This window comes from Ambystoma mexicanum, chromosome 1p (assembly GCF_040938575.1).
Source record: "Ambystoma mexicanum isolate Mex_15411 chromosome 1p, UKY_AmexF1_1, whole genome shotgun sequence".
Classification (NCBI taxonomy): Eukaryota; Metazoa; Chordata; class Amphibia; order Caudata; family Ambystomatidae; genus Ambystoma; species Ambystoma mexicanum.
The window spans coordinates 213,233,028-213,259,951 of NC_090921.1; the positions used below are offsets into that span (position 1 = coordinate 213,233,028).

A 26,924-nucleotide genomic window follows, 5' to 3' on the forward strand; every position below is an offset into this window, starting at 1 on the left:
ACTATTTACTTGGGCAACAAAAGCTGTGTTTTCACATTAGAAATCTTCTGTAAAGTACTTGAATTACAATGTAATGAAACCAGCTTAATTTATATAGCAATTATTTATTCATACTGAGGAGGGGTTTTGTCACACAACAGAGGTGTAGTTTGGGAATGAAGTATGCCAGTCAGGGGGAGAGGATGGGGCATTCTGATGTTTTCACCCTGGGCACAAAGTTGGCTAGAAACTGCCCTGCTTCTCTGGTTACCTTTTCCTGTGGAGTTTAAAGTCTGCTTCACCCAGGTGGGTGCACAATGCACCAACCACCAGGCAAGCCTCGGTGTTCTGTGACCACTGTGAGTTGGTGCAGCATAACATCTTGCCAACAGAACGCATTCACAGTCACTTTACTTCAGACAAAACTATTGGCTTTGCCAGTGATTGTTATGGTATATGTGTATGGACCCTACTTTAGCATGCGTAATAACTAATGGGTGCTTTGAATTTGCGCTTTTTTACACAGCTTGTTCCAACATGATTTGTAGGAAGACTGCATTCCTTTCCCCACAACCCTCAAATCATGACGGTCACACCAACGACAAAGGCATGCCCCTCCTCCATACCCCCAACCTTTTGGCAAACGAGCACCTCCGTTTTTCGTCGGAAGCCTCTGCCTATAGTTTCTGCAGTTGGCGAGTTGTTAGTTAAAACGTCTGGAGCGCTTGATGGGATGTGGCACTGGGCCAGTGCCGTGCAGCTACGTTGGGCAACGGCGTGTAGGCCTTCCCCCTTCCCTCCCCGTCATAATGTGCATCGCGGAGGCGCCTGGCCTGAGTTTCGCAGCTCGTCCCGTGAGAACACCCACCTGCAAGCCCCGTGATGGCGCTGTACACGGCGACGGTGGCTACCGGCTCCTTCCTGATGGCCGGGACCATGGACAACATCTCAATCACCCTGGTGGGGGAGCGAGGCGAGAGCGCCAAGGTGCCGCTCAACAACTTCGGCAGGGACTTCAATGCGTGCGCTGTGAGTACGGGGAGGGGGTCGACGAGATTAGGGCGAGCGCATGTGCGACCACACCCGCCTGACTACCACGAAAAAGTCGGCACAAGCAAGTCTGCATCTCTTGATTGCTGTCAGAATTGGGCAAGCGCGAGGTTGTATGAGGTTAGCATTTAAGATAGGCCAGTGGGATACTGCGCCTGCTGCTCAGCTGAAATGTCTAGGTACGGTTTCCTGGCAGACATTTTAGTGGTTTAATGTGCTCGCACCTGAAACATCCACGTTGGATTCTGGTGAGATAGCTCCATGGTTAATGCATATGCTGCTGAGAGTTGCACGATGAAATCCCGCTGCGCCCGGTTCAGCTCGTCCACACCACAGAATCCACAAAGCGAGGGCCATTACATTCGGTAATATCGCAGGACTTGCGAGAGCTTGAAATCATTTCAAGGACCTACCATCGCAGTTTAGTTGCCGGTGGTGATGTGCATGGGTGGCCTACGGACAGGGTCGGAGCCAGCCTCAGCATTTGGGGGTGGAGGGGAGGGCTGGATGGCAGTTTTGTAGTGAGTGGGCCTTTAAACCCTTTGCACCAGTGACTGCCTCACCCCGATTCTCTGAACCCGGGAAGCTATTGCATCTTCCATTGGCCCATTAGATGCATCTTTACCCCCAGTCCAGAGGTTACTTAGTTCCACCAAGATGCTAATCACTCGAGGCCGGGGCCACCTAACAGCTGAGTTAATCGGTTAAGACTTTGGCTTTACCATAGAGCAGTGTTCATGACAAAACCCCATTGAAGGAACACTTTTACAGGTGGACCCACACCAGTGTCTTACCCTCTGTCGTTCACTTTCTCCTTCACTCCCTTTTGGTTTTCACCATTCCATTCTCTCTCTCTTTCTCCTCCTTTTTGGTCTGCTATATTTCCACCTCCTGTTTTGTGTCTTGTCTCTCTTACCCGTGTCTTCCAGAGCACTTTCCACCTCCGGACCCCTTTCTCACATGATTCCCCTACCTATTCCAGCTACCTGTACTAGGTGTCTGTTAGACAAGACTGGATGCAGTACCCTTTGGGTGCACTACAATAACCTTGACCTCCTGGCAATAGGGACCCAACCTTTGGTATAAGTCTGCACTACACAGGTTGGTAGTGTGGCTGAGCAGCCAGGCTTATCTCAAGTGGGGTCAATGTGAGCAGTAATGTTGTGACAGTTTCACAGTAGCAGTTATTCAAATACACACTTACACTCAAGATTTGTTGATAAAACAATTATTAATTTATTTCACAGTCAGTTGTATAAGCCTTCCTCGGAAGGGAGCAAAATATGTAACAATTAAAATACACTTCAAAACACACTCTTAGTTTCTCTAAAATGGATGGCACACCAACACTTCCTACACCGCTAGGTGACTCAAATAGCTAGGAAACTGTAGACATTGATTTATTATCACTACTAAATTTAGAGCAATACTGAGTTTCGAGTCAAAGATGGAATAGAGGAATAAAACGAAGGTTAGCAAATAATTCACAAACAGGTAAGTACTTCTGAAATATTTTATTTATAACATAATAAGTCCAAACCCGAGGGTGTTACGGCATAGTTAGACATCTTGCATGAATGCACATAGTGAAAAAGCAATCGAAACAACAATACATTTGCACATAGGAAACAAGCAGAGTTTGCGCTTCATGACCGTTACAGTATACAGCAGGTCGATAAAGCAAGTAGAGCATAACACAAGGAAGAACAGTGCTGATGGATGGGGCAGCCCTCATCTTATCTGTGCTAGACTAAGGTCTAAAATGTATTGAAAAACCAAGTTTTTAATTATTTCTTGAAGCGTTGGTGTGAAGGTTCGTTTCTTAGGTCTACTGGGAGTGTGTTCAGGTTTTAGGAGCCATTGCGGGGAACATAACCCCCTCACCCCTGCTCCTGAATATTTATAGCATGGAACAGAGTTGTGCATTCTTAGTAATCTCGAGTTCTTATTGAGGGTGACAACGTTGTTGAGATAAATGGGAGCCTTTTGTTGCTGCATTTGTGGGTGACAGTGTTTTGTATATGACTCTAGCTTTTTTTCTATGTAACCAATGGGCTTCCTGTCTGGTAGGAGAGATGAGGTCCGTTTTTTACTTTTTTAGTCCAATGGCTGCTCGCAGAGCTTTGTTTTGCAACAGTTGTAGTTTGGCCATCTTGGCATTTGAGGTGCCTATAAATAGTACATTACAGTAATCTAGCTTTGATAATATGAGCTCGGGCCAGAGTGGTGCAGTTTTGCGGTGTGAGGAATTGTCTACTTAAGGCAATCGATTTGGATGTATAGGAAGTAGCCGACGAGAGTGCATTCACCTGTTTATTCATTGTTAAGTTTGTGTCTTAAGTAGACACCTAAGATTTTGACCCTCTTGAGGACTGGTATGATACTACCATCGATGGAGATTGAGGAGTAGTTAGGGAGGAGGGCCTTGATTTTGGCTAGGAAGCCCACAATGAGTATCTCCGTTTTCGCATCATTGAGGCACAGGCTGTTAATTGCCATCCAGTTTTGAATTACTGCATAGATTTTGTTAATCATAATTGTGTCCTGGTCATGATTGCCCGTGATGGGGATGAGGATCTGTGTCATCAGCGAAATTCGTGTAGTTGACACCCATATCATCCAGAGCTGCTAATAATAGTTTTATATAAGCATTGTAAAAGGTTGGTGACGGGCAGGATCCTTGCGGTACACCTAGAGGTACTGGGATGGGGGTCTACCGCTTCCTTACCGATGTTAACTTGGGAGGAGCGGTCCGCAAGACATGATTTGACCCATACAGTGGGTTCAAGTCGTTAGTCACGGTGACACATAGTTTGTCGTGATCAACAAGATCAAATGCGGCTGACTTGTCTAAGAGTAATAGTATACAGAGTTTGCCAGCGTCTCTTAGGATTCCATCTGGATTTTCAGGTCCAGGAGTGCCGTTTCGGTACTGTGGCTGGGCCGAAAACTGGATTGTCTAGCTCCAAGGAGGTTGTTTTGTTCGAGGTGGGCTTGAATTTGAGAATAGGCTATTTTATCAATTATTTTCAGTAAGAAGGGAAGCGTGGTTATGGGGCGGTAATTCGTGGGGACTGTCGGGTCCAAGGGTTTTTAATTTTTTTTAAATAAAAATTTAAGGAGCGGGTCACCCAGGCTTCCTTGATACTGGTAGGAACGGTATTAGTGCTATTAGGTGATGGGTGTAAGCGTGGGGGCACACAATTTTACTAGGTGAGCTGGGAAGCTATCTCCTTTGCAGTTGGAGTGCTTTAATTTGGAGATGGTGTCCAGCACTTGGTCTTGGCTAACCAGGTACAAGTGGAATTGGGTGTTTTCATTATCACTAGTTCTGTTTATTGTTGGTGGGGGAGTTTTTTGTTAGCTAGGAGTTTTCTTTTGGAGGAGGAGATTTTATCTTGCAGCACTTGTATTTTTGCAGCTAGAGCATTCGGAATGGTGGTTCACCATTCCTTGCTGGAGTTGACTGGCGTGGATAATGGGATGGGGTTTTCCAATTCTGAGTACTGCCAAGAGCTCTTTGGCATTTGAGGCAGCATTGCTACTGCGGGTGTTCAGGGCATTGGCTTTATGTGCTATAATGGTAGCTTTGTATGTTTGGTTAGTTTCAAGAACAGCTTTGGCGGAGGTCAGTGTTATATATATTTTTTTCATGGATGTGTTCCAGGGATCTTTTATTACACCTGAATCACAAGTTCATTGAACCAGAAGTTGGTACGCTTGTCTGGTCGTTGTATTTTTGTTTTAAGAGGGGCTTGGGCGTTTTGAGGCAATTAGAATAGTGGTCCACAAGGCAGGTGTGGGAGTCACTTGGGATGGTGTTGGCGGCAAGCGCTTCTTTCAGAATAGGGGTGAGGTTGTCAATAGATAGATTCTAAATATTTCTAGTCTCAACGGGAGTCCATTATGATGGGTGAAGGGAGGTTCTTATCTTTACTGGCTAAAGTAATGCTAACGAGGTGGAGGTCTGACCAGGTGACTGGTGTGATGGTCTATTGATATAATAGAAAAATCAACTGCATACTGTGGGTTCTGCAAAAATCAAAGACCAACTTGAAACTATCAGACATGTAATGTTAGCCTGCCCGGCTTTGACATCGGAAAGGGAAAACTACATGGGTAGTTATACTAGTAACATCACTGAGGAGACTGAAGAAGAATATTGGGAACGGCTCCTGACCGTTGATAAAGTCGGCAGAACCCTTGATGCATTAACATTTTTTTGAATTATTAAACCTGGGCCAGGAGGAAGACAGTACTGGACTTTGAGATAATTCTAAGGAGACAAACTAGACTTATTTAAATAACTATGTAATTACCTTCGGCCAATTGATGGGACAAGATGCAATTTACGGAACAAACTTTGGATATGTTTCTACTGAATGAAAATGAACTTAATAATGGAGTAATGAACTAATGTTTAAGGTTTAAATATGAGTAACCAATAAAACAAAAAAAGATATTATAGTATACGAGAAAGCATCCAGTCTATTGCTCTGCCTTTGTCATGAGTTGGGGTGTTAACTAAAAGGGTAAAGTTAATGCCTGTCAGTGCTGCGGAAAGCATTCGCTTTATGATCATGTTTTTTCATTAAAACCTAGATTGATGTCGCCGAAGACTATAAACCTAGTGCTGGGTTTGAGGTAAGACGTAAGGAGCAGAGGTATATCCAGTTCAGGGTGATGTTGTTGGATGCTCTGTAGATGATTAGAGGTTTTGGGGCTGGTAGTTAATTTGATGAGTAGTTCGTAACATTCGGGTCCAGTGGGAAGTGTCTCGGGTGTAGGCTAGTTTTTGCTATTATTGCCACTCCACCTCCTTGAGCATTTATTCTGTCTGTCCTAAAGATGTTCTAACCTGGCGGTATGGCTAGAGCTAATAGCGGGCCCGAGGCTTGGTGCAGCCAGGTTTCAGTAATAACTAGTATGTCTAGTTCTGTAATGCGATCGTGAATCTCGATGGCATGCGCTCAAAGTGACCGTGCGTTTAGTAGCGCAGCATTTATACTGTGCGGAGTCTGTGGGCTGGCCTGCGAATGGACTGAGGACTAAGGCTATACAGTCTATGAGTATGTTGTTCAGTCGCAGTGTTCCGTTGTGGCAAGGCTTTTTTGGATTGGGGTGTAGCCCTAGGCACATTAGTTTTTATTAATGGATTGGATATGCATGACTTTGGTCTATAGGATTGTTGGGCCAACCTTGAAATGGGAGAGGTGGGATGGAGATGGCCAGTTCGAGTTTGGAGGGTGGGGGTTCGGTGTGATGAGAATTTGGTGCTGGGTTTAGCGTAATATACCACATTATTGCTGGGGGGGAAATAGTATGCTACGGTTGGCTGAGTCTTAATGGGGGAGGCTGTAGCAGTTTCTGAAATGTTGCTGTACTTGGTGCCTAGTGTAATCCTCTGGGTCATGATAGGCTGGAAGGGCGGGTTGGGTAAAAACTGGGTAGGACAAGGGAGGGGGTGGTGAGGGTGGCATCCCTATCTGGCAAGGCTGTTAGTCAGTGGGATGACTGGGCCTCCTGCGCAGGGTGTGCTATTGTCTATAACATAGAATGTGTTCATGCTAACAAATGACAATGCTAGGAGCCTCTGCATTATGCATTACGTTGGTGCTGGCTCAGGGATGAACAACACAAGGACTATTTCTACAGGATCATTGTGCGAGCGACGTGGGGATAAATTGGATCTTTCATGTGGGGAAGTTTAGCGTTCACCTGTGCTGGAAAAGGAACAAGTCATTGGTGCGGCGATAGCTAGCCGGCAGATAAATCGCAGGCACCACACAATGCCGATCAGAACACGATGGATAATAGGAATGTTTTTCTTGGAGCAAAATCCCAGGGGTGTTGCTAGGTCTGGAAATGACCTGGGGCTGTGCTAATGTCGGAACTGTTGGGACTGGCGGCTAGCTAGCCTTTTGGTTGTAGCTCCTGAGATTCTATCTGGGGCTACAACCAAAAGACCAGGGGCTATATCCCCCTTAGCCCCCCCCTAGCAACGCCTCTGCGAAATACCAATGTACTATAAACGGTCGTAAATCGCCGGGTGTAACATAAATTCACAGGCACTACTTAGTAGTTAGTAAGACATGGATAGCATAGGCTGATAGGCATAAATGAAACACAAATGTAATGGGCATGGTGACCAAATTCGGCGTAAAGACGATGCCTTAATCTACACTGGGAGCTTTATAGTGCGGAGAACATTTCAATTCCACAGTACGGGATCTTAAACAATGTTGTCAGATAATTCATACAAAGGTGATAAACTTTTGAGAGCTAGGGTGGCGGGCCTCAAGACCAGTGGGCTTGTGGTGTGGTGGTTTTGAGTAATCGGCACACCGCAGTGAGGAGCAAAAACAGCCGTAAGAGTCTTTGGCTACATCACGTTCCGGATAGACTGGTTAGTACAGCGCTTGTACAATGGAACACAGAGATTGATGCACAGTCACGAGTGAAAAGTCACCTGGCAGAGATCCGTCGTTCTCCACTTCTCCCGCCTCCCAGGAGTAGCCTTAGTTGCGAGGCCTTTGTTGCCGAGGCTGGCTGATTGGTGGTTCTAGTGGCAAGTAACCAATTGGCAGCGCGGCATCCTCGGCATGTACAAAGGAAGTCTCCGGATCAGATGACGGCCATATTCATGGTTATCTATGGCATCGATTCCGAAAGCGGGTTGTGCAATTCAATAATTGAAGTGTGCAGCTCGAAAATGCAAAGCACATCAATTGCTAGAGTTGTGCATGTGGACTGCACTTTCCAAACAGTTGCGCTGATTGGTGGTTTTAGTGGCAAGTAACCAATCAGCAGAGCGGCATTACCAGCATGTAAGAAGGAAGTCTCCGGATCAGCCATCTTCAGGTGCAATAACCCCCGTGGTTACTAATGGCAAAGAAGTTAACCCTTTCCCCTTTCCTGGGGAAAATAAAGCAGAGTCAAAGGTGGGAAGAGTCTCTCAGGGAGCCAGGACAGACAATGTTAATTGTACAATGTCAAGGGGAGCTGAAGATCTTTGCAGGTAGGTTAAAAAGTCTTGCACAATGTCTTTAGAAATGTTTGTAGAAAATAGAACACTTGAAGGGCCACAAGCTGGGAGGCATGTGAAGGGCAAAGCTTTGGCAACTCTGCAAGCTAACCAAGACAGGTCTCAAACGAGAGCAAGTAAAGCTACCCAACAAGAGTTAAGTTCTCTTAGACTTTACAGTACCTCTGGTTAGAAGAAATGGGTCCAGCTGGCTTCTGTTCCTGTACAGCTGTTCCTGTGCCTCAGTCGTGGGGACAAGAGGGAGGATGTCTGGGGACTCCTGCTCTGCAATGGGAAGGTCGGCAGCAGCCATGGGAAAACTTCAACTCTGTGGTTCTTTAGTGTTTCAGCTCCTCACGTCTGACCGCAAATAGCAACACCGCGGTTCTTCGATACCACTTCAGACTTTCCTTGCCTCTGTTCCAGCACCCTGAGGTGGCTCAGGCTTGGTCAGTCCTGCAACAGGGAAGCACGGAGGATCTTCCTAGTGCACAGTTCTGACATAAAAGCAATGCACATGATCTGGTGTTCTTATCCCTGGCTCTTCGGTTCCAGCAGCAGCAGTGGAAATGCAACCAGCTTCGAGAGGATGTCCAGACGGGCTTACTTTGGAGTTGATTGGTCCCATCAACTCGAAGGGAGAAGTCATCCTTGCATGGTTTCTCTAGTTGAGGGGAATTCGGAGCTTCAGCACAGCTGCAGGGCTTCACCGGGCAAACCAACGGTCCAGGAGTTGTAGCAGGCATCTCTTCTAAGTTCCTCTTTGGATTCCTTCGTCCAGTGGTCAACCCTGCCTTCCAAGCCAAAAAGCATCGCCTTTTATACAGGTTTCTCCCATCTCATTCCAGCCAAACTGAGTTTCGGCACCTCTCACTTCCTGCCCCTGCCAGACATACTGGAGCCAGAGGCGGACTTCACTTGTGAATCCCGCCACAGACAAAATGAACAAAGGGACCAAACCTTGGTGCACAGAGTAAATCTGAAGAAGGACCTTTCCGACAAGAGATGGTGAAAAAAGACCAGGGCCATTTTGACAAAATGGGCACCCATGGGTGCCTTACCACGGCTGTGAAATGCAGCCCGCGGTAAAAACACACAATGGTAGTAAAAAGTAATCCACTGTCACCAGACATTAATTGTAGAAAGGGTAACATAAAAATGTTCCATGAAAAACTAGACAAAGGGGATACTAGTAACCCCTCCAGCACCCTAGTGTAAACTAGTGTGTGCTGTGTCTAGAAAGTTACAAAATGCAACTAAAGTCAATTTCACTTTACTGCTCTTGGAAACAGTTTCACCAAGAGGCCGTATTTAAACCTTTGGGAAATCTGCGCCACTGCACTGAAGGTGCTATGTCACATTGTAAAGATGATGCCTATGGAGTTTGTCAGACTCCAAAGTCAAAAGAAACTCGAATAAATCGCATTAAAATTAATTGAAAGATTAAAAAGTCCAGCCAAAATAGCTGGGGGTCTCTAAAGTAGAAGGGGAATTAACACATTTCTGAGAACAGCATCCCTTACGCATAGTGCTCTGCTGCTTCCCAGCATAGATTTCCACTCTATAAATCCGATAGATACAAAGGTGCAACCGGCGACATGCGCCTGATATGACACTGTGCCAAAGGCACTGTTAATAGATCCTTTCAGCGACCATGCTCCAAGATTAAAGTCACTAATAGATGGCAATTAAGGTGCAAGCTTAGTCATTATAACTACAAAAGCTGTGTGATGCGAGTATTTGTTTAATGCCTCACACATGTCCAGATGCATACCTGTATGTGCATTCCCCCAAGACAAATGTAGTTGTCTAAGTAAACCACCATTTTAAAAATGGCATCTTCATTTGAATGATCACTGCAAGATTGACCTGAAAAAGGTTTTTGTGGAACTTCACACTTTCTTGACATAATGCATGATAGTCAGTATAAGCAGGTGACTTTATCACAGTTTCATTTCTTACCTCTCCATTCACCGGCATTTGTTGCACAGCCTGCACGTTTAGTTCACAGCCACACATGCCCCGTAGCCCTCCATGAAATTCAGTGTGCTCTAGCCCGCTAAAACATTGGTTTAGACCTTCCTAGGACTCGAGAGGTGAGAGGTATGTTCATTTTGTGGGTGTTTGAACATGGTTTCAAAACCGAAAAGAGTTTTTTATTGTCACATTCATTTCTGTGCATTCTTCTCTTCTGGAAGGGGCACTTAACCTGCACTCACTTTTCTTAAAATGTTTCTACACAGATTTATACACATGCTAATTTAGTTTATTTATTGATTGAGCACATCGCTTCAAAGATTATTATTTTAGCCTGTGGAAACCAAACATGAGTGTTGGGGAGAATTCTCAGAAATGTGTTCCCATTCCCTCCAATTTAGAGATCACCAAGACCTTTTTTCCCACTCTTTTATGTATTTTAATGTGAATTTTACCTCTGTGTTTCTTTTGTTTATGGAGTCTGACAAACTCCATAGGCATCGCATTGTGTCACACAGCGCCTTCAGTGCAGTAGTACAGGGAAGTCTTTCAGATTTTCCCAAATACTTAAATACCTTCTCTGAGAGAAACTACTATGTTGCATAACACTTATCTGTCTCTTGAAGCGCTCATTGGACTAATTGCAATTTATTTATTTGAATTTTTATATACCGTGCCACAGGCCTCATGGCACACACAAAACGGAAACATGACAAACTAGGTTGGATAACACATAGCATCAGATCAGGATTACCTCAGAAGGTGGCATAATACAGAGGAAGACAGTCGGGTACTTGCATCTCACTGTGCTCTGGAGTATACCAGATAGTTTACTCCCAGTGATTTCCTTATCTGTGATGCCACTTATAATATTGTCAGTGCATATACAATTTATGTGGCATGCACATCATATGCTGCACATGTTGTGTGCAGAAATCCTAAAACCGCCCGTGGTTCACACCTTTTCTCTGATTAAAAACCTGAGGTGGGCAAGACGGGTGGCAAGGCAGGATGGCAGGTTTTGTGTTCTGGTTTATATTTATAAACTTAAAGGCACAGTCTAATTCCTTCTGATAAAGATATTTTCTTTTTGAGAGTCATGAACACAAGCATGCAGCCTGGTGATGCGATTAGAAAGTACAGCCCATAAAATATTGAAACTGACATAATGGATTAAAGTAGTTATTCAGCATAATTGTGTTTATGCTCAAAGAGGTAGTACTTTGACAGAGAAACTGGGAGCTCTGTGAGGTTTTGATTTTCTGTTGCTAAATTTCGCATTTCACCACTGATTACCCAAACATTGCACAATCACTGCTGCCTGTCTTTGGCGATTTACTGAGTGCCATGCCCAAATATAAAGACTCAGTAAGGCTGCCAGCCCCCACTGTGCCTGAAGCACCCAACACCTTTTCATAGCTTTGAAGGTGCAGGGAGCTTGACACCCTCACCAGCCCTGTGCTTTTCGATCGCCCTACCAGGGCGACCTGCAACAGTCAACTTTGTTGTCATGGCTACAATGACTGGTAGCACTAGATGTGAAGGGTCATGCGACCACACAGTTGTAGGGGGTCTATTGATAATGCTTTGGCAGGCTTTTGTCCTCTGCCACTGTATGTTGCTGATGCTGCTGCCGCTGCTGTTATAAGGTGAGAACCTTGCCGTGGGAGGCACAGGCTTGCCTTCCTGTAAGCCTCAAAGTGGCAGGGATTTAGCCCATGCCTGGCAATGCCCGTGCCTACGGACCTGTTTGCATGATACACTGAAAAGAGTTCTACTGCCAAAGTAACTGATGCAGAATTCCAATAAACCTGTAGGATTGGCAAACTACTGCCTACTTTCACGCCTAGCCTCACTCCATGCAGTGGTAGCTGGTGAATTCTTTAACTGGAGGGTTGTAAATATTCACCCCAAATATGTCTTGGCGACATAGTGTGTAGCCTGAACCAATTAAGGGGGTTCTCTCCCCCCCCCACCCCAGAAATATTTTTAAATAATAGGCTAAAATGGTGCATTTTACAGAACACTTTTTTGGAAAATTGTGTAGAAAAAAGCTAAGTTTGCAATTTGTTTTGTAGAGTTACTGTGCATTTCTCCAATATATTTTTATGTTGCCTTTGCCCACAATATGTGGAAGTATAAAAACATTTCCATACCACCTGCTCCCAGTCAGTATTCCCATAAAAGAACATACTCGTGTTTGCTTTGCTTATAATGCCAGTAATGATACTATGAGAAAATATATATACCAATACCCCCACAACATACTCCTGTTTGCTTTACCAAAATGCATGCAGCAGTGTGAAAATATGCCAGTCTAACTACATAATAACACTTATCATGCCTGCTTTATCAAAGATGCCAAATACAAAATGTCATGCAACAGTAAGTAACGGTAAGACTGGCTGAATTAAAATGCCAGGCTAGCCACATGACACTTATCATGCTTGCTTTGTAACAAATGTAATGCATGTCGCTTGGTGCAGAACCGCCTCACACGTAATCACATTCATGTGTGTGTGTGTGTGTGTGTGTGTGTGTGGCACTGGAATCCAAGGGGACAGCTATGGCATTTTTCACTGGGCATATCAGTAAAAAATGATGTGCATGACTCCTAGTGCCCCCAGTACCTCACAGGCACACAATCAATAGTGTGCGTGTAAGGCGCCGAGGCCAGGCATGGCATTTCTTTACTGCCCATCTATCATGGATGCCCAGTAAAACAATGACATGCCTGCTTTCTGGACCCCCAGATCCTCACACATGCACACAATCAATGTGATTACTTCTGTACGTAAGGCGCTGCCGGCGCAGAGGACTGGTATGGTATCTTTTACTAGACATCTATCCTAGATGTCCTGTAGAAAAGAAGAAGAAAAAAAATAAATAACATGCTTGTCTCAAGGGCCCCACAGCGCCTGACAGATGCACACAATGGTATTGTGTGTATGTGATGTGCTACGGGGCTGGGGGTGCAAGCATGGTGTTTTTTTTTTTTGTTTTTTTTTTTTTTTTTTTTTTTTTTTTTAGTAGACTTCCATCAAAGATGTACAGTAAAGAAATGGCATGTCTGGACCCCCAGACTCCAGCACATGCACACAATCAATGTGATTATTTATTGTTTGCATGTTAGGTGCTTATACAGGAAGTAAATTGTTTACAAGTGCACACAGGGAGGGGACAAGGGGATGTGAAACAATTAAATACATAATGAAATATGAAATACAGTGGATGGGTGGGGGGAACGAACCTACTATGCCTTGCGAGTGTACGGAACGTGCAAGCGCAGAAGGGATTGGGATAGGTGCTGTGGTGCTCAAGGTTGAGAAACAAGTGAAGTGCAATGTAGGGTTAGTGCGAGCCACCATGGAGAAGGGTGAGCTGAGGCAGGTGCTGAGGAAAGACAGAAGCTGCGGGCAATTTGGTGTGGGAGGTAGAGCCCCGAGGATGCACCCCCAGTGGGGGTTGGGTGGACACTGCTGCCCTGCACACCAAACAAACTGTGATTAGCAGAGGAAAGTGGGGGCTAGGGGGGAGAGGTAAAGAAGAGTCTTGAGGAGCTTGCAGAATTTAAGAAAGTTCTGCTCCATACGAAGCGGGAGGAGGGGCTGTTCCAAAGAAGGGAGCCAGCAGAGTAAAGCGATCGACCACCTGCCCTCTGTTTAGCAAAACACTTGCACACAAGAGTTGGCACCAGAGGAGCGCAGGGATCTGGAGGGGGAATATTTAGTAAGCGGGAGTTGCAGATAGTGTTGTCCCCAGCCCCAGATAGCCTTGTGAAAGATGCAGAGGGATATGAATTTTATCTGTGAAGCAACCGGGAGCCAGTAAGGACTTTTTAGGGCAGGAGAGATGCGGTCCATGGGTGTGAGGCCAAGGATAAATCTTGCTGCCCTAGTCTGGATTAGCTCGAGAGGTTGCAGAGTGGAAGAAGGGTGATTCAGGAGGAGGCTGCAGTAGTCAAGCCTAGAGAGAATAGGGCTTAGTTAACATTGAGCTTCTGGGGGAAAGTGAGAAAAGGTAGAATTCCTTTGTGAAGGAAGAGCTGAAAGTGGGACTTCTTGGCAATGTCCTGAGTGTGAGGGAGGAAGGAGAGGGAGAGGAGTCGAAGATGCAAGGTTTCTGGCTTCAGAAGAGGGAGTAGGGGGAGAGCCCATGGAGGAAGGCCAGAGTGAAGAGAAGAAGTCCGGGGTAGATGGTCCCAATGGGACCAATCTCCGTTTTTCTGGCATTTAGGCAGAGATCCTTTGAATTACACCAAGCCTGGATGGCAGAAAGGCAATCGGGGATGATGGAGGGTGCAAGAGGCTCAGCAGCGAGTTTGAAGAAGAGTTGTGTGTCTTTGGCATAACACTGGAACTTGGGCAGAGAAGGAGGAGATGTGGAGTGCCAGCTGAGTGAGGCAGATATTAAAAAGCCAAGGTGAGAGGATAGAGCCTGGGGGGGGGATGTCACATATGCAGAAGGAAGTAGGGGACAGAATGTGCCCAGGATGACTTGAGAGGAGCTGTCAGTAAGGAAATAGGTCAGTCAGTCCAGTGCCCGCTCCGAGATACCAAGGGTAACGTGGAGCCTTTGTATGAGGATGGAGTAGTTGACCGTCTCAAATGCAGAAGAGAGATCAAGAAGGATGAGGACAGCTGTGGAGTTGGAATCCAGAGATGCAAGCCATTCTTCACGGGTGTTCAGAAGAGCAGTTTCTGTACCTCTGGATGCTCGGAATCCAGTCTGATGGCTGTGGCGACCACCAACTAGTTCAGTTGGGACAGGGTTAACTTCTCCAGCAGTTTCCCCAGGAAGGGGGTGATGGAGATAGGGCTGTAGTTTTCTGGACAGGTAGGGCCTGCTGAAGTTTTTCTTTTTATTTCATTTAGGACGGGGCACACAAGGGAGTTCTTGAGAGAGGAGGTGAAGGAACCAGTAGCAAAGGAGTGGTTACATAGATCAGCGAGTGCAGGGGCAAGAGAGTCAATGTTGTCCTTGATGGCTCTGGAAGAGCAAGGGGAAACCTGTTTGCTGAAATATTCATGGAGCGGACAACTCTGGTGACTACATCAGGTGAGACCAGGGCAAAGGAAAAGGGTGAGTGGCCGAGGCAAGGGGGTGAGGGATTGGTTGGGAGAGTGTGTAGCAAGGCTGTTCAAAATGTCCAATGATTTGGTGGTAAGTGCATTGCAGAGGGAGTAGGGGAGGAGGATACTGCTGAAGAGTTGGCAGATTTTGAAAAGTTCAGCCATGTTGTTGGATGTGTCAGTTACCTGTACCTGAATGTGGGCCCTTTTCTTGGCACGGTTCAAGAGTCTGTATTGCCTTTGGAGCAGGCGGCAGTCCAGTTTGTCAGAGGGTGTGCCTGAGGTTTGCCTCTTCCGTTCTGCAGCTCTACACTGTCATGTCAGGGCTGCAAGTTCGGACTCGTACCAGATGTTGTGCTTCTCATGACTGGGGCAAGAATGTCAAGAGTGTTGGACAGGTGGAGGTTGCTGAGCGCAGAGTTGATGGTAGAGTCCGAGTAGGGTGGGGATGGGGGGGGAGGAGAGGAGAGAGGAGAGTCAAAAGAGGTGACTGAGCTGGAATTAACCATGTTTCAATAAGAGTGAGAATTTCAAGGGGTGCGTGTGTGGTTGTAGTGAAAGTGGTGGTGGGTAGAGGTAGATACAGTGGGGGTTGGGTGGTCCTAGAGGGAGTATGGGAGGGTGGCTGGGGGCAGAGAGTGAGGATGGGATGGGAGAGGTTAGACAGAATGGTGGTGATGTGGCTGGGTGGGGTTAGAGACCGTGGAGTTAGTGGTAGTTAGTGAGAATGGGGTGGAGGTGAAGTGGGTAGAGAGTGTCTGGAGAGGGGGGTTAGAGGCAGTGTGGGTTGGTTGGTGGGGGTAGGTGAATGGTGTAGAGAGCGTGGTGGGGTGGCTGGAAGGGGGTAGAGAGTGGGTTTGTGATTGGTGGTAGGGTGTAGAGTTGAGGTTGGGTGGTAGGGAGTAGATAGTGGGTGGGGTTCTCTTGTGGGGTAGAGAGTGGGAGGGAGTATAGAGGGAGTGGGCGGGGTTGCATTGTGGGGTAGAGAGTGAGTGGGTTGTGATAGAGAGGGTGGGGGTGGTGATGTGGCTGGGTGGGTTGATATAGTTCGAGTGGGTTCAGTAGAGAGGGGGTGGATGGTAGGGATGGAGAGAGGGTGGGATGCATGGGTGGGAATAGAGAGTGGGGGCTGGGCGGGGGTAGATAAGGTGTTATGGTGGGTGGTAGAGAGCGTAGGGGGTGAGTGCGGGTAGTCCGAGTGGATCGAGGGTGGGTGGGTAGAGGGAGCAGAGGTAGGGTGGGCAGGTGAGGGTAGATGGAGTGGGGTGCTAGGGGTGGAGAGGGAGATAGTAGGGTTGTGGTGGGTGTGTGGTTGTAGGGATAGTGGGGGTGAGGTGGATGGGGTAGACAGAGTGGGGTGTGGGGGTAGAGAGTGGTGGGGTGGCAGGGAGGGGGTAGAAAGTGGGGCAGTGGTTGGAGGGAGGGGGTAGAGGTGGGGTGGGCGGGAAGGAGTAGCGAGAGTGGCTGGGGTTTCTTTGTGGGGTGTTTGGTGTATCGACCCACGTTTAAGTTATTATGCTGCAACATTTGGTGCTGTGGGCTTAGAAAATCCAAGATGGCTGAAAAGCCCACATTCGCACCAGAATTCAGGAACACCGCGCTGTTTTTGTGCACACCAAAATGGTCGCCTGACCTGCCACCCACCAGTGCGAGTGTGATGGGCCAGAAGCGCCATGAGTGAAATGTGGTGCCAAAGGAAAAACAGCAGTGCCAGTTAGCTCAAAAAGCGCTTTGAAATCACCTTTGTTTCTCTAAATGGAAGCTCAAAATGCCTATTTCAAACATTCCAAGATATTCAAAAATCTTACTGAACACCGGCAGACGTCTGGTAGAATGGAGGCTTGTGTGCATACAAAATTTGGAAAGATGAAGAGCCTAAAATAATGTTCATAACAAAACTGGCTGGGCTGTGGATGTCAGCAGCGTAAGTGAAATGGGATTTAAAGCCACTAAAATCGAAATGTTTAAAATAAATGAGTGACCTGCTTTTGAGTGTCACATAGGTTGCAACTGTTTAAATGTCATAGTTTTGAACTTAGAATCAGCTTTCTAGCTGCATGTGTCAAAATTGTTTGATTTGAATGAAGAAAAATGGGACAAAAGTGACATTTGGCTGAAGCCTGGCTTCAAGGGACTGAATTCTGCCCGGCAACTACCCCCGACATGAGTTGAAACTTGCCCAGCAACTGTATTCACAGGCCTGGCCTGCCTCCTGTTGCCCCACCAAAAGGAGATCACACCTCTCTGATTGAATCAGGGGAGGGGTACCTGGGAGCAGGGAAACGGAACAATGAACTTCCCTTTGCTCCAAGCAATTGCTAAATCAGGGGGTCGTAAATGGCTTCCTCTTGGAAGGAAATGGGAGGGGCACTGCCTCTGTGAGCCAGCTGAGCTTGGAGGAAGTGGACAAACCGAAATTCCCCCATGTGCTTTGGGAATCCACACCCCTCTGGGCCAGAGCATAATTTTAGAAAGATGGATAATTCATAGTACAAAAGTGTCAATTATATCAATAATATTATTCCTGTGATTTTTCTGTGCACATTTTAAGAGGTGTTAGGACTCTGTGGTATGTTCTGGGGGGTAGTAGCGGAAAATAGGGTATTACTCCAAATGTCTGTATGTTAAAAATCTGACACTTCATCATCTGATGCCCATATTCCTTGCACACATTTGTGTTAATTCTGGAAAAGTTTAAAGGCTGTGTTCTGGATGAAAAAGGGCAGAATTCTGTCAGAAGTGAACACAACATCTTACAAAGACAGGAATCGGATGGTTTGGCACTACAGAAAATATGTTAACTGGACATATAATATTAGAAAAATTGTACATAGATATGCAATGAAGTCAAAAATAGATTTGTGTGCAAAGTGACAAGGGGAGTGTTCTTTCTGTATGCCATAAAAATGATGTCTCATGACACGGGATGACTCACAATTCAGTTCCCCAGTCAGGTGACTATCGGGATCCTCAGAGGGTTGGGCATAGAAAGTCAGCCTTTCCCACCCACTTTCAAAAGACCTAAAAAAAGAACCATTGAAACCCAGGTAGAGACATTCACTTTCCACTTCAAACTGATTTCTTGCGACGCGCTTTGCCAGAAGACTCCAGAACCAGAACTTAGAATCCAGACTTCAGAACTTGTAGCAGAGAGGCCTAGTCCACCAGCTGAATCCTTCAGAGGCCTCAGAATCCAGCAACCTAACCAAACTATTCAACTGCCGGGCAAGCTGTTTGATTCTGGCCTAGAACCCTGTGCCAGACCCAGAAAGCAGAGCTGTATCCAAACCGCAGACCAGACCCAGACCAGACCGCTGTGCAGTGCCAAGAACTTTTGCCAGAACCAGAGATCCTGACCAGCAGAGCAGAGCTGACCCAGATAGCTGTGACATCAGAACCACCCGCCAGAAGTCCCAGCTAAACCTGTTGACCAGATCTATGACAAGGCCCATTCTTTCCAAAATAGGAGTGAGTATCCAGCCAGAGCTGTGCAAAACCAATCTCTTAGTTTAAAATAATCTAATTCAAACCGTTTCCACCTATTTAGAACTGCATAGAAATCGTGTGTCCATTCTGTGATTTCAAACCTGTGAAAGTAATTTGTCATTTGAATCTTACTTTATTTCTGAAAATCTACCTCCACTAAATTGTCCGTATCTTTTGAACCGCACGTCCGAGGAGCGAGATTTAACTTTCATCTTAAAGCTAAGAACCTAAGCTTTCTAACAACGTTCTACTCCTTATAGTTTTTCCGTAATCACGCTCGACGCACTCGGAAAAACTGCTGCGAATTGCAATTTGACTGAACTTCTTCACCTGTCAAAAATAGCTCTTTTTTTCCATTGCTGAAATTCGTTTTCAACCTGATAATCCCTCATGAATCATTGCTAGTGTTGACCTGAACTAATTCAAAGTAGCTGTCACCCACCCTGAATCTCCTATAGGGAATTAAAATCATTTTTAGCATATTCACTTCATTGCAAATCACATTAAAAGTATTTCTGTATGTTTTAAAAGCATACCAGTTGCTCTAAGCTTGCTAGGGGGGAAATAGAATTAGTATTGCATTTGATTATATTACTGAAAATTGTGTGGTTGCTCTAAGCTTGCTAGGGGGAACTAGAATTTGTATTGCATTTGATTATATTATTGAAAATTGTGTGGTCTCCTTCCATCTCTTTATATTGCATAGGGGGGGGGAGTGAATTGCCACAAGGGGAAAAGTGATTATATTATCTATTGTTGAAACCATATCAGTTTATCCCTTTGCTGCATTCTTTTCCATCATTGCATTTCCTTCAAACCATAAAGGATTCTCAGCTTCCTTATCCTTTCTGTACCAACTCCTAGTGATTAAAAAAAAAAAGTGTGCTAGTGTAATATTATCCATTGTTGATCACTGTCATATTCATAAGTGTGCTATCAAATATTTATTTATTTATAAAAGTGTGATTATCTATTGTTTAATTTTTCAAATCTTTTAATTTGCAAAACTAACCTACTTCTTGGCTCAGTGAGGTCAGGGGGATTTAAAGAGAGGGGCGTTATACAAGGGTTTATCATCCAGATCTATGAACTTGTCATAAAAATATATAAATAAGGGCTTCCCTTGGGCATACCAGACTAGGCATTGACTTAGTTGGAGTGCTGAATTGAAGTCCCTTAACAGGGGGTAGAGTGTGGGGTGGGTGGTTAGAGGGGGTGGGTTGATATAGTGACAGTGGTGGGGTTGGTGGGAGTAGAGAGCAGGGGTGAGCTGGGTGGCTGAGGAAGAGTAGTTGGGGAAGGGTGGGTGGGTGTGTGGTTGGGATGGAGAGAGGGTGGGATGCATGTGTGGGGGTAGAGAGTGGGTGGTGGTAGAGGGGGGTGGGGGTAGACCGGAGGAAGGGTGGGGGTAGAGAGCAAAGGTAGTGTGGATGAGATAGACGGAGTGGGGGATGGGGGTGGGGATAGAGATTTTGGGGTTGTGATGGGTGTGTGGTTGTAGGGAGAGTGGTGTGGATAGGGGTAGAGTGTGTGTTTGGGGGGATTTGGTTGGGTGGTGGTAGAGAGTGTAGGCGTGGGGGTAGAAATTTGGGGTTGGTGCGGGTAGATAGTGTGCAAGTGGGGTGGGCGGGGAATTCGAGTCGGGTGGGGTGAGTGGATGGGCATAAAGTTAGAGGGTGGGGTGGGGTGGGTAGATGGGGTAGACCGAGGGATGTAAAGAGAGGTGGGTGGGGGGAACGGTGAGAGTGGAGAGTGGAGGGTTGGGTGGTGGTAGACAGATTAGGGGTGGGGTGGCTGAGTGGGGGTAGAGAGAGTGGGGGTAGTATTGCATTATAGGGGTAGAGTGTGGGGTGGGTGGTTGTAGAGTGGGGGTAGGCTGTGTGGGTTGATCTAGAGAGTGGTGGGGTGAGTGGGAGGGGATAGAGAAAGTGATGCTGGGATGGATAGGTGGGCTAGAGAGTGAGGTTGGCTGGGGTAGAGAGTGGGGGTGGTTGGGGGGGGGTGGTTGGGCTAAACTGTGAGGGTAGGATGCATGGATGGGGTAGAGTGTTGGTGGGTAGGGTGTAGAAAAGGTGGGTTTGTGGTGGTAGAGTGAGTGGGGGTGGGGTGAGTAGGGGTAGAGAGAGTGGGGGTATGATTGGGTGGTGGTTGAAAGAGTAGGGGTGTGGTTGAATGGGGTAGAGAGGGGGGATGGGGTAGAGAGTGGGGGTAAGGTAGGGTTAGAGAGAGTGGGTGTGTTGTACTTAGATTGGGAGGTGGGGTCGGTGGGGGTATACAGTGCTCCAGATGGGAGTATTAAGTAAAACTATTTTTTAGGGAGTAAAAATGTAAGCCCAATTCGCAATGAGTATTTTGTAAGAGTAAAAAAAAAATTAACTGAAAAACAGAACTGTTTTTGTAATATGTATTTCTTTGCATCTAGTTATTCATGCACATTAATAGATACATGTTACTTCTTGCAATCAGGCAGGAACTTGCAAAACAGTTGTTTCTTCCTGTGGCACTACGTGTACTACTGGTCCAAACATATCCTTGGAGCTGTGAGGGTGAAAGCGGGGTCGCAGGATTCTACATGTCTTTTTCCTATTTTTTGTAGGGAGTATTTTTCTCCCTATTTTTATTTTTTGGGAGTATTTGCCAATTGTTGGGGACTATACGTGGCTGATACATCGCTTATCTGTAGGATTGGGGGGTAGACAGAGTGAGGGTGGGGTGGCTGGGTGGGGTTGGAGCATTTCTCATTTTTGTTAGGGGGCTGTGTGCATGAGGACCAGAACATTCGATCAGCATACAAATTCCACAAGCAGCTACCCTGCTTTCCCACCCAACAGTCGTGGGTATCCAAAAGTCAAACTATATAGATATTTCTCACATTAGTTAGGCAGCAGCACAGGATCAGTGAAAATATACACATTTGGATCCTTGTACAGCTATTGTATCCGACTGAAATATAGTACTAATAATCTTGTCTATCTCCTGTTTGGCGTGAGGTGAGTAGTGGAAGTGAGAGGCATGTTCGCACTTAATGCACGAGCGCTGGCCCGCTGTATTTAGTGCCTGCATAGCTTTGTCTTTCTGGATTCGAAAAAAAGAACACGGCCATTAACGAATCTAGTTTGTGTGCTCCCTCGGATCCGTCTTCAGGACTCATTGATGATAATGATACGTGTTGAATCTTGCATCACGGTACGCTGTCTACCACTTCAGGACGACCATCCAGAGAGGCCAAACTTCATTTATTTAGGAAAGGGTCACCAACAATACTCTATACCAAGGTTTTCAACAACAAGAGCCATAAGCTAAATTAACACATGACTAAATCGGTCCTAATGCTCCATTACAGAATTCGTCGCCAGATATGCCAGTCTACCATTTTGACAACATCACATTGGTAACAAATAACCACTGCCCCATTATACAATATTGTGTCTACTCAACGATGAGAAACCTATTGGATAATTCTACTAATTCATTTTATTCTTAGTAAATATTTTCATCAGATGTATTGAGTGCTATCTATCACAGATCTAGGAGTCAATTAAATCATCACCAGTAATATCGGTGGGACACCATTTTATCCGCATGTTCACGCACTAATGTTTCCCAAACTTCAACCTAACATGGGAATTTTAAGCGATTATTTTATTATGGTTCCCATGCATAAGCATGCCAACGCACCAAGAGTCGTAACTAATACCTAGTTTAGGACTTTCATTTCAATTATTACAAGAGATTGTTTAGTTAATAGCACTCCGCTTTGACCCATCACGAGACCCTCTATGACACAAGTCGAACGCACACTAGCAACGCATGTCTGGTTGCAACGCATGTCTGGTTGCGGCTAACTTCATGGAAACTTGCATGCTATTTTAGCAACTACAGTTGACGCACCTTAGAATAATGGAAGTGTCATGATTGACAAATGGTTTATAGAAGCTAAGTATTTCTCCCCTACTATGATTATAATCTTGCTTATGACAATATCATTTTCATTTTCTTTTCTTTTTTTAGTTTTATTTCATATCTTGATTATGTCTCATTAATTTCTGGTCATTCTCCCTCCCATTCTTCTGGCTTTACATGAATCAAATTACTTATTGATTATGAATAATGTGATTTGGTTCATGCAGGGGCGTTGCTAGGGGGGTTAAGGGGGCTATAGCCCCTGATCTTTTGGTTGTAGCCCCGGATAGAATCTCAGGAGCTACAGCCAAAAGACTAGCTAGCCCCCAGTCCCAACAGTTCCGACATCAGTTTAGCCCCGGGTCTTTTCCAGACCTAGCAACTCCCCTGGGTTCATGCATTATATGTCCATTAATTTGTAATTGATTTCTTTTGTATAATTTGAACACTGACCTACTATATGTAGCCATGCCTTGAAAACGACCAGGGGGTCGAAACACAGCAAAGGCTAATAAATCCTGCTAACATCCAGTGGTCGAAGTGTACGGAAAGAAGTGGGGAACTATGTTCTCTGCTGCCTGCACCCACTCCCCAAAAACCCCATCACCACGTCCCCTCCCACACACAATACACTCCCTAAACACTTGCACCAACTGTTTAAGGGAACGTTCAGTGCAAGTTTCAACTGCTTCTTGCACTTTTATTTTAAAAGGAAACCATTCCGGAATAGTTTCTTTTTAAAATAAAGTATAGGAGCTGTAAAAGGTAATTTAAAAAAGTAGAGGAGCACCACTGCCAGCCGCTCCCGCTCTATTCGACCACTGCTAACATCAACAAACTATAGAATCCAGGCATGGCGCTGTCCGGGCCGTTTGTGGGCTGCATACGTTTCATCACATCTCCAGGACGAGAGGCACATGGCTTCCAGTGAAATTCTTCAAATCACTTACTGTAACCCATAAATGCCTCAATGGAGCCGCACCTTAATGCCTAGCAGCTCGCATTGTTAAGGCACCAGTCGAAAGATTCCTGCGTTCTATCAATACCCAACTCTTCTCCCTCCCACGCTACAAACTCCAGAAATATGGGGTCTCCAGCTTCGACTGCTTGGCCCCTCGCTCATGGAATGAACTCGCTCTGACCGTGAGGTCTATTCTCTGTTGGGGAAATTGGCCCCTAGAGTCTCTCACCGATGGGGTGCAAGAGGTGGTTTTCGCCCACTTCTGTGAACAGTACATCGCGCACTTGGCAACCAAGATGAACAGCAGGCTATTTCTGGAGCATACCCTTGCTCGGGGTTGCACCCCGAAATACATGGAGTAATTTGTAGGTAACTCCCTGATATGGGACTACATTAAATTAAAAACTAACCCTGTGAAAACTCTGGAGATTGCAGGAGCGTGGACAAACCTCCCTCAGCCTCTGCGTTTGTGGCGGCTGTGTGGCTCACATAAGAAAGACAAGGAGTCAGAAGCTACCCCTGTTCAAAGGCGTATTTGGGGGAGGTACAAGTTGCAGCAAGCTGGGTTTAACAAATACTAGCTAGAAGGTCACAACACAGGAGTGAGTTCAAATAACTAACTTTAATTTGTGTACTGACAAACATCTAAAAGGTGCAGGCCTATAACATAACAAGATGCCTTAAAAAAACAAATGAGCCCATGGGGCTGGAGCAAAAATACGTTTTAGCTGTACATTGTAGTGAAGGTTAGTAGCATAGGTATTTGTGCAAATTCATGTACTACTTTTAATAGTAGTACGCCATTGTTGTCGACACATTAGCTGATCGGTGTTTCTGCTTCTTAATATTATTGATCCTCAGGAGTTGCTGTGTTGTAGCAAGGTGGCTGAAGGGACCGAAGTGTCATCAGGACGAGGTTGGTAGGAGAACAGGTAGTGTGAATTACCTATAGAGATAGATGACATGATGTGTCAGGGGTAAGTGACCAAGAGGAATGAAGTATATTGAAAAAAGGCTGCAGGTCGCAGACCTACCTTGATACTGTCGTTTTATGAACTCAAATGAGTGAACGTTAGCCGCTTATGGTTCTGGCGAGGTTAATTGGATCCTATTGAATAGTGGATCTAGGAAGGAGGGTAACAACAGTTACCTTACTGTTTGATATGTGTGTGATTAATATAGGAAGCTCATACCTGGCACTTTGCTGTTAGACCAAGCAAACAAAGGCTAAACTGAAGCTGTCACAATGGAATTATTCATTAGATTGAGAATGTCAAGTAGGGTCACCTACAAGTAAAGAGAATAAGAGTGCCTCTATTAGTGATGTACACTGCTGTACCTAACAATTATGATAATGTCATAGTTGGTAGTGGTGGTGATTATGTCTTGGAGAGGCGATTAAATGAAAAAGTGCCACGTTAGTTGACTTATATTAGAGTTTCATAGTTGGTTAGTAGAGGTAACTGTGTCCTACCTGGGCAAATTAATGAAAGGGGCTGTTGCCAAATGCTGTGAGACGTAGGGGAGTGCCACGTTACTAGACCATGGGTACTGTCTGGTTAACTATATGTTGTTACAAAAAAGGAACCGTGCCTAAGTGCGTGTTAGATGGCATGGGACCTTATTGACTCATAGAAGGACCACAAACAAAATTAAAATTTGAATTAATGGGACACACCGCATCAGAGGTGCTTAATGTGGCTCATGCATTGGTGTAACATGTGCATTGCCACACGGAAAGCCATTGCGATCGGAAGGCCAGTGGAAAATTGGCTTGTAAGAGTGTATGGAGTCTTTTCGTATGCAGTTTACCTAGTCTATGGGGCTGGCGATCACTGACGGGCAGCGCAGAAATTGTTTGATCTTACTTCCACCCAGGAAATGGCGAGCTGTAGCGCAGTCTGTTGTCTGGTAGTGGGAAAACTACGCGCATGCGCATTAAGATATTTGCGAATATGCAATTGAATGAACCTTTATTGTTCTTCACTCGATGACATCTGACGGGGTGAATAAAGTACGTGAGTGTTTGATGTTTAAAAATGTGAGGAGCACTTCTTTCATCACAGAAAAATATATAAAATAATTCTGAAGTTCACGATCAGGGATCTCATGTCAAACAGAAAAAGATTCTCTACAGTTTGAAAAACGTATGTATGGCTCAAAGTCCTGGGATAGGATTTGCGGAGCCTAGATCTGTTGGGGTTCCCTGATGCTTTCATGTCATGGAGTAGCAGTACTACAGTTATAGGTGTAATTTAACATTCTGAATCCTGGGAGTTGTAGTCTTAACCTCGAATTAAGAAGCTGAACTGAAGCAATACTTCATAAAAGCGAATCTCAGGATTGAAAATGTGGCCTTACGATAACAACCTCTACAGGGGAGTGCGCCCCACCCCTCTGAAAAAGTTGCAGATTATGCATGGATCCCCAATGTGTGGTTTTGTCTCTGTGCTCAACAGGTCGATAAGTACAATGTGACCGCTGAAAAAGACCTGGGCCGCATTCTGCTTATCCGCCTCCACAAGGATCCCTACTCCATCTTCCCGGAGGACAGCTGGTTCTGCGACCTGGTGACCGTGGAACATCCTGGCGCAGAGCCGTGTCACTTCCCCTGCTACCGCTGGATTGAAGGCTACAAAACAGTGGAGCTCAGGGAAGGAGCAGGTAAGGACGCCGCGGAGTCGTCTTTGCCACTCCCCAGGACGTGCAGTTGCGTGGTCTTTATTTCTCTGTCTACCCATGTTCTGCTTTCTTGGGTCTCTTTCCCTGTATGAAACCCGCATTTGGTCAAATATGAATTCTTGCGCTTTCTTCCCCTCCTTTCTAATTTGGACCTTGCTTGAAGCTGTGGGGAAGCTTGAATCTGAGAAGCTGTGCGGAAACTTGAATCTGAGAAGCTGCGGGTACGATGTGTGAAATGCAGCTCGGAGGCATCAGTGGACTGGTTTATAATGGTGAAAGCTGGCGGTTGGATTCCCTGCATATAGATTTGGATGCTATTGTATATTGGTGGAGCAGGCATGGTCTGATGGTGGAGTAAAACGTGCATATGAGCCATTACCGTCTACCATGCCACACGTATGAGAATATTAAATGCCTGACACTGGGTACATGTGATTGTGTTGAGATATCATTGGCTACACAGGAGATATTTGTGAAATCTGATAATGTAGAGATGACATTGGAGAAGATGGATAATATTAAGATACGCTTGGTCAATTAGATAGTTTTGGAAAGAGCTTTGGTAGATCAGCATAATGTTGGATTGACATGGGCAATGAGGGATTAATATTGGGTAGATGGGATAAAGTTGTGTGGCCCGCTGGACTGGAAAAGTAAGATTACATTGCTTTGATAAGTTCAAATTGGAAACACTTAGCATTTTTTCTTTTTTTTTTTTTTTTTTTTAATGCTCACACAGCCTTGGGGCATCGAGGTGCGGTTTATGGAATTTTTTGTTATTGTCTTAGTT

At 45.5% G+C, this 26,924-nt stretch overlaps 1 protein-coding gene across 1 annotated transcript in view; it reads left to right on the forward strand.

Annotated features, from left to right (window-relative positions):
• The first annotated feature begins 684 nt into the window (after positions 1-684).
• Positions 685-26,924, forward strand: part of LOC138567871 (hydroperoxide isomerase ALOXE3-like) — an 86,855-nt gene continuing 60,615 nt past the window's right edge. Inside the window, exons 1-2 of the mRNA XM_069646367.1 lie at positions 685-1,008; positions 25,912-26,116. Of these exons, the coding sequence (XP_069502468.1) occupies positions 862-1,008; positions 25,912-26,116 (352 nt within the window). The 5' untranslated portion in view covers positions 685-861. The remainder of the gene's footprint in view (positions 1,009-25,911; positions 26,117-26,924) is intronic.